This window comes from Equus asinus, chromosome 5 (genome assembly GCF_041296235.1).
Source record: "Equus asinus isolate D_3611 breed Donkey chromosome 5, EquAss-T2T_v2, whole genome shotgun sequence".
Lineage (NCBI taxonomy): Eukaryota > Metazoa > Chordata > Mammalia > Perissodactyla > Equidae > Equus > Equus asinus.
Window position 1 is genome coordinate 113,167,305 of NC_091794.1, and position 7,562 is coordinate 113,174,866.

Here is a 7,562-nt window from a genome sequence, read left to right on the forward strand (position 1 = left end):
TCCGGGGGCGGGGCCGTCGGGGCGGGATTTGCACTGGGCGTGGCTTCAAGGGGCGGGCCCTCAGGTGGGCGGTGCCTTCGGTCCCGGAGTCCGGGGGGGCGGGGCCTCTAAAGGGCTCGGCTATCATTGGGTGGAGATTTGGGGGCGGGGAATGTTGGGCGTGGCTACTGGGTTCCGGAGCCGCGTTTGCGCTGGGCGCGGCCTCCATAAAGCTGTGAGGGCGGGGCACCTGGGGCGCGGCTGCAGGGTGGTCCTCCAATGGGTGCGGCTCGGGGGCGGGGCTTTAGTGGGGCGGGGCCTCTGAACGGAAGGCTCACATAGGGCGGAGACTTGGGGGCGGGACACTGGAGCGGGGCTGCAGGGTGGCCCTCCAATGGGCGCTGCTCTGGGGCGGGGCTTGCGTACGGCGGGGCCTCCATAAAGCGGCTCAGCGCCGGCACCTCCTCCCCGTCCGCGCCGAATATGTTCGTGGGGCGGTCGCCCGCCCGCGGGCTCCTGCTGCTGCTGCTGTCGTTCCTGCTGCTGCCGCAGGTGGGTCGCGGGCGCTCGGCTCGGGCACCGCGGGGCGGGGCTGCACGCGGCCTGCCCCGGCCCGGGCTCACCCCTGTCCCCACAGGTGGCGCTGGGCTTCGCAGACGGCAGCTGCGACCCCTTGGACCAGTAAGTCGTGGGGAGGGAGCAGGGCTCCGCCCCGCCCTGTGGGGAGGCTCGGGAGGGCCGGGCGGCCGGCCGGTGCCCCGCCTGCTCCAGGTGCCGCCCTCCCCGCAGGTGCCCGCCCCAGGCCCGCTGGAGCAGCCTGTGGCACGTGGGGTAAGTGGAGGGCGCGGCGCGGAGGGTGCCCCACGGTTCTCTCCGGGGCCAGGCCCACCAGACCCCACCCTGCCTGGCTCCAAGGCTGGAGTCGCCTGCACTGTTCCTCACCCCTGCCGCTGGCGGGAAGGCGCTGGGGCCCTCAGCCTACTCCTGCCCCCAGGACCATGGGCAGCCTCCCATGTGGGTCTTGCCCCAGACCCGCACAGCTCGGGCCACTCGGGCCCTTGGCAGGTCCTCCCTTCATAGCCTGCTTGCCCACCTCCCACCCCCTCCCTCCTCAATCCTGCAGGAGTCGCCTGTGAACATGGTCATTGGTCTGGGCACAGGATTGTGCAGTCAGCCCAGGACAGTGTGTCCTGGGAGTGAGCCCAAGGCCACTTGTGGCCAGCCCTGGAGAGACAGCCAGGGCAGGCCCAGCAGCAGGAGGCTGCGGTGGGCCAGCTCCTTAGGCCCAGCTCTGGCCAGGAAGGAGGTCTCCGGCCTAGAGGGACATTCTCTGGTTTTCTTTTGTGCTGTCTTCAGTGGTTGGGTCATGACTGCCCCAGGGAGCAGGTGCCCGGTGGCTGGGGGTCAGTCCAGTGGTAGGGTCTTACTCCTCCCTGCCCAGGCTTATCCTGCTTGCTGTCCTCCTGCTGCTGCTGTGTGGGGTCACGGCCAGCTGTGTCCGGTCCTGCTGCCTCCGGAAGCGGGCACACACTCAGCCACACCTGCCCTCCACACCTCAGCCTTGCGACCTGACAGTCATTCCTGTGGACAGCGACAGCCCCGTGCACAGCACTGTGACTTGTGAGTGCCTGCAGACACTGCTCCTGGTGGCCTGCCTGCCTGCAAGGGGGAGTGGGGGGTGGGTGAGGGCCAAACCCATCCCCACAAACCCACTCCGGTTCCCTGCAGCCTACAGCTCCGTGCAGTACCCGCTGAGCACACAGCTGCCCCTACCCTTTGGGGAGCTGGACCTCGACTCCATGACCCCTCCCGCCTACAGCCTGTACGCCCCTGAGCTGCCACCCTCCTACGATGAGGCTGTCAAGATGGCCAAACCCAAACAGGAAGAGCCACCCCCCTCCCAGTAGCCCAGGCCCTTGGGTAGGGCCTCAGGCCTAGGGGACCCAGGAGCTGGGCCCCAATGCCCCACATCCCCGGCTGTAGCCCTGATGCCCCTCAAAGGAGGGAGAGAGCTCTCCTGAACCTCCCTGTGCTCAGGGAGCACTTGGAGCCGGGGACCCCCAGCCCACCCCTACCATCCTTCCCCCGGGAAGGCCAGCCATCCAGCACATTGCTGCAGCCCTGGCCTCGTTGCTATGTAACGCCGGGCAGCCGAGCCAGCCAGCCCTGTGTTGGCCAGACACACACACACACACACACACACAAACACACACACACACGCACACACAGCAGGCTGCTGTGTTCAGCCCCAGCCCCTACCCATCCCAGCAGGCCCTGGGCCCAGAGGAGGCCCCAAAAGCCTAAGCCTCAGGGCTCAGGGCTGGCTATGATGTCCGCAGCTCTTTGGAGAGAGAATAAAGTTTGTATCTAAGTGGTCTCTGCCTGTAGGAAAGGGCTCCGGGAGGGGCCCTCAGGCAGCCGCCCCCCAGTGCAGGTAGGCAGGGCAAGCACACGGTCCTCGACCTCCACCCAGCCTGGCCTTCAGGCTGGTGTCCAGAGCCCAGAGCTGGGCAGTGGGCGGTGTTAGATGTCGCAGCAGAAGTGACAGGCCATGTGCCATGGCTGGCCCAGGAAAACCCTCTCCCTTCTCCAGACCCACATCTTTGCTGGCCCCTCCTTTCCAGGATGGGGACAGTGAACCATACCTGCCTCTAGCTGAAGGGTTTATTGGCCACAGAGCTGGCCAGGGGGATGGGGGCATAGAATGGCCAGCAGTGGGCAGCAGTCTTCCTCGGGCAGGCCTCCCACGGCTGTGGCAGCTGCTCCTACTGAACCAGCTTGAAGGACTTTCCGGTCATCATGGCCGTGAACTCTGGGAGCAAGGGACAGGTCAGCAGCCCGGCCTTGCCTGGCCACCAAGCTCCCAGGGCCCATCCCCTGCTCACCCTCATACTTGATAGTCCCACCCCCGTCCGTGTCAGCCTCTTTCATCATCTGCTCGGCCTCCATCTTGTTGAGGGGCTCACCCGCATTCACGAGCACATACCTGTGGGACCCCCCCCCCCACTGAGTGGGAACCAAGTGGGCACCGGCCCTCACCCACTCTCCCACCAGCCCCTGGCCCTACTTGAGCATGTCCCAGTCGATGTAGCCCTTGCCCTCCTTGTCAAAGGCGCGAAAGGCTGCCCTCAGCTCGTTCTCCTGGGTCTGGGCCTTCTCTCAGTAAATCCGCGTCACAGCCGGGAAGCTGTCGCAGTTGAAGAAACCTTTGTCTGTGGGGAGCAAGCAGGGCGCTGGGGCCCACATGAGGGTGAGCCACATGCAGCCCCTCCCCACTCACACACAGGCGAGCCGCCCAAGTCTCACTGTCTCTGTCCACATCCTTGCCCACAGAGGCCAGCTCGCTCTTGGTGGGGTTGATGCCCAGCAGGCTCGTGAGCCGCCCAGGTCACCTGTCTGCATGTCCTCATTGCCCTCCTTATCGAACATCTCAAAGACACCCTTGTACTCCTTGATCTGTGTGGCCGTCAGGCGCTCTGTCTGCGGGGACGCACCAGCCCAGCTTCACCAGGGTCCCCTCTGCCCCTCAGTCAGGGGGAGGTTGGAGGCCCTGGGACACGTGGCACAAGGCACCCTGCCGCATCCATCCGCTTGGCCACCTTTTGGGCCCTGTAGCTAAAAAAGGAGGCCCCCATCCCAGAGCAGCTTCCAGACAAGGTGGCACAACTCTTGAGAGTGAGCAGGACTCCACCAAGCCGCTTAAAGGGGGAAGGCACACGGGGGCGGGGGGCGGGGGCGGCGGCGGGCAGTGGGGACAGCTAGGCGTGCAGGAGCCAGGGTGCAGGCCAGCCACATGAGGGGACAATGGAGGCTACAGGGCAGGTGGGTCAGCCCCAGTCCCTGAGCCCAATGCAGTGGACACCAGGTGAGACCAGGTGAAGGACGCCACCTACCAACATGGGGAGGAGCCTGACCCAGGCCAGGGTAAAAGTTCCAGGGCAAGCGGTTTCCAGGCCTGGGTGAAGACAGGACTTAGGGGACGGCCTGGGGGCAGGGTCCTGGGCCCTAGCCTGTTCTGGCGTCCAGGATAGTCGAGCACCTGGCCACCCCTGCCTGCCACCCACTGCCCTTTTTCAGAAGGGCTGCTCTGTCCTGACCCCCCGAGTGAGGGCGGGGTCAGTAGCCAACAGGGCTCAGCCTCAGCGCCCACTCTGTCCTACCTGTCCAGCCTCACTGAATTTCTCCCTCAGGTTCCCAGAGAGACCCTCGCACTGTCAGGCACAGCCCCAGCCCATCCCTGTGCCCAGAGGGCCTGCCCCTCTACCCATGGGCACTGTCCCCAGCTCCCACTCGACCACCCAGCCAGTCCACAGGCGGCTCTGCCGGGCGCCAGGAATGGCCTTACCATGTCTGTGGCCAGCTGAGAGGGCACTGCAGGCTGGCACTGGAGCTGCTGTGCGCAGAGCACGAGGGGCGGAGGTAGTGGCCCCGTTTTAGCTGGGCCAGGCTGCCTGGGGTCCCCAGGGTCTGGAAACCACCAGCCTTGTATGGCCAGGAGATCCTGCCGGCCCTATTTCAGGACAGGCTTGGCCCTCCCCACATGCCCCTCCTGGCCCTCCTCAGCCTGGGCACCCCCTCACCCTGAAGCTCCCCCTCGGACCTTGGGTCCTAGCAAGGCCCCCGCCCCAGCCTCAGCCCTCCTGGGGCTGCAGCAAGGATGGAGCCTGTGGGCCGAGGGCAGGAAGGTCTTCACGTGAGCTGTAGCCCCTCCGCCAGGTCAGCCTCCTCCCGTCATCCCGCCGTGGACCCTCACCCGGGCTCTCGTCACTTGTTTGTGAGGGATCTGGCAGAAGGCCTGCCCTGGCCAGGTGATGCCTTCACGTCCCCAGCCAGCACTCTGCAGACACCCTCTAAAGACACGTTGAATGAACAAATGCATTCGGGACTGCCTCTGGCCACCCTGTGCAGAAAGGGCTGGGGGTCTGCGGTCCAGGGAGGAAACAGCTAGACGTGGGCTGGAGGCGAGAGGGGGCAGGACAGACAGGACCACGGAGCTGGACTGGCCCCTGGGAAGCCAGGCCAGGTTTCCTCTCTATTCTGGGGTTTCTCAGGGAAACCTGACCTCCCTTCCACTCAGAACAGCAAAGCCAGCTCCCAAGGGAGCCGTGTGGCCAGGCTGCTTGGTAACAACATGCCCCAGCAGCACACATGCCTGCATACATGTGCTCAGCCCTTGGACACATGCACCCACACCCACCCCACCTGGGACAGCGGTGCCGGCTCCCGACCCCTTGGCCCCAGTCCTCAGGCTCCCATCCAGGCAGGGGATACAAGACGACCTGCTGGTCCAGCCGTGACACTAGGGGTCTGGTTGCAAGTCAGGGCTGAGGGGGGTCCTCCTATCCCCACTCCAGCCCCCACCCGGGGGATAGTCACAGATGGGCCCCACCTAGTTCCCTTCACCCCGTGCATGGCTCCCAGAGTCGCACACCCCTGCCCCGGCCCTGTGACCACTGGATGAGTCTGAGCAGGTGAGGCAGGCTGTGTCCTCCACCAGCCCAGCTGGCTCTCTGCCTGCCAGAATACATCTGAAGCCTCGGGGACGCCTCCTCTGGAAGGCCAGCTGCTGAGGCCGCCAGATCGGTGCTGACGGGGCAGGATGGCTCCGGTGGGCACCGGGCCAGCAGCCCGGCGGGGCTGCAGGAGCAGCCAGTTCCGGCCCCTCCCTTCGTCCTGGCTGCTCTCTGGCCTTGGCTTTGGGCTCTGTGATGGTGAGAAAAGACTTTCTAACCTCTCTCTCGAAAATCCCAAACCAGACCAGCAGGCGGAAGTCAAACAGCATTTCAGTAAAACTCGTCACAGCTCTAAGGCCAAACCACGACGCACGAGGAAAAAGCAGTGGGGGACAAGGTGGGCGGGGCCCGAGCGCCTGAGGACAGACAGGGCCGAGGGGTAATTTTATGTCACTTCAGCAGGGCTGAGACCCCAGATGTTTGTGCAGACAGGAGTCTCAGTGTTGCTGTCAAGTTTTTTTCATAAATGTACGGGTTACAGTGCTGAAATTAGCATGTAGTGTTACTCAGAGATGGGAACCAACATTTGCTGAACATCTATGACGGAGCACAGTCTGTTTGTTCTTTTTCTTTGTGTGGTAAAAAAACATAAAATTCACCATCTTAACCATTTTCAAGTGTACTGTTCGGCACTGTTAGCTATGCGCGCCTTGTTCCATAACAGGTCTCGGAAAGCTTTTCATCTTGCAAAACGGAAACCCTGTTCCTGTTAAACACCGACTCCCCCTCCCCACCCCCAGCCCCTGGCAACCTCCATTCCACTTTCTGCCTTTATGAATTTGACAACTCGAGGGACCTCATACCAGTGGAATCATACAATATTTGCCCTTTTGTGACTAGCCTCTTTCAGCCTAATATCCTCAGGGTCCATCCATGTTGCAGTATGTGTCAGAATTTCCTTATTATTTAAGGCTGCATAATATTCCATTGTAGGTGTAGGCCATGTTTTACTATCCATTCATCCATCCGTGGACACCTAGGTTGCTTCCACTTCTTGGCTATTGTGAATAATTAACATGGTAAGAAGGTGTTTTTTGAGATATGATTAACAGTTAAATCAGTAGACTTTGAGTAAAGCAAATTAGCTTCATAATGTGGGTAGGTCTCGTGCAATCAGTTGAAGACCTTAAGAGAAAATACTGAGGTCCCCAGGAAGAAGGAATTCTCCTCCAGACCAGCTCTGGGTTCAAGCCACAACACCGGCTCCTCCCCGTCTCCAGCCTACAATCAGCACAACGGCCAGAGCCAATTCCTTAAAACAATCAACCTCTCTCTCCCTCTCTCCCTCTCTCTTTCCCCCTCTTCCTCTCCTATTGGTCTGCTTCTCTGGAGAGTCCTGACTCTCCTCTCCGGAGGGTCACTGAGGACAGGGACCCAGGAAGGCTAGAGCAATGTGCTCAGTCTCCTGAGCATCTGGGCATGGGCCGCCCGGGGCCACCCTCCCTACTGCAGGGCACTCCAGTGCTGCCCTTGTGACGTGGTCTCCCCAGGTCCCGTGTGGACTGAGCCCTGTTGCCTATAGTGTCACCTGCTCAGCCACGGGACCACCGCCCTTCTGGCCTTTTCTTACTTCCTGCACTTCCTCAGAAAGTTGTATGCTCTAGTCTTGAGTCCTGTGTCGAGTCCTTGTCTCAGGGTCTGCTTACAGGGAAGCGCAGCCTGGACAAGGGGTGAAAAACAAAAAACCCAAACCCCAGACCACCAACCGTGGAAGATGGGAGTGGATGAAAGCGTAAGATCCCAGTACTGTTCTGGACATGGCCAGAGCAAGGAACTCAGATTAAAACATAACATGAATTCTTAAGGTGACCACTAAAATCGCAGAAGTAGGGGCTGGCCCTGTGGCCGAGTGGTTAAGTTCGCTCATTCTGCTGCAGGCGGCCCAGTGTTTCGTTGGCTCGAATCCTGGGCGTGGACATGGCACCGCTCATCAAACCACGCTGAGGCAGCGTGCCACATGCCACAACTAGAAGGACCCACAACGAAGAATATACAACTATGTACCAGGGGGCTTTGGGGAGAAAAAGGAAAAAAATAAAAATAAAATCTTAAAATCACAGAAGTAGGTTG

At 61.7% G+C, this 7,562-nt stretch overlaps 2 protein-coding genes across 2 annotated transcripts; one reads left to right on the forward strand and one right to left on the reverse strand.

Annotated features, from left to right (window-relative positions):
• The first annotated feature begins 387 nt into the window (after nt 1-387).
• Nucleotides 388-6,104, forward strand: TMEM52 (transmembrane protein 52). The gene is made up of 5 exons (XM_014863120.3): nt 388-531; nt 617-660; nt 769-810; nt 1,421-1,599; nt 1,708-6,104. Exons 1-5 carry the CDS (start codon nt 463-465, stop codon nt 1,884-1,886), a joined length of 513 nt encoding a protein of 170 aa, XP_014718606.2. The 5' UTR covers nt 388-462; the 3' UTR covers nt 1,887-6,104.
• On the reverse strand, nt 2,644-3,483 carry CALML6 (calmodulin like 6; the record flags this gene model as incomplete). The annotated part of the gene is given in 4 exon segments (XM_044771776.2): nt 2,644-2,965; nt 3,047-3,191; nt 3,286-3,360; nt 3,363-3,483. Coding segments are annotated over 4 exon segments (663 nt in total), but the record flags the coding sequence as incomplete, so codon positions are not given.
• Nucleotides 6,105-7,562: the final 1,458 nt, after the last annotated feature.

What these genes read in the sequence shown, in the direction of transcription:
- TMEM52 (XM_014863120.3), top strand. Translation starts at nt 463, where the DNA reads ATGTTCGTGGGGCGGTCGCCCGCCCGCGGGCTCCTGCTGCTGCTGCTG. An exon ending in CGTTCCTGCTGCTGCCGCAG is followed by an intron (nt 532 to 616) that starts GTGGGTCGCGGG and finishes CTGTCCCCACAG; the next exon opens with GTGGCGCTGGGCTTCGCAGA. An exon ending in AGCAGCCTGTGGCACGTGGG is followed by an intron (nt 811 to 1,420) that starts GTAAGTGGAGGG and finishes CTCCCTGCCCAG; the next exon opens with GCTTATCCTGCTTGCTGTCC.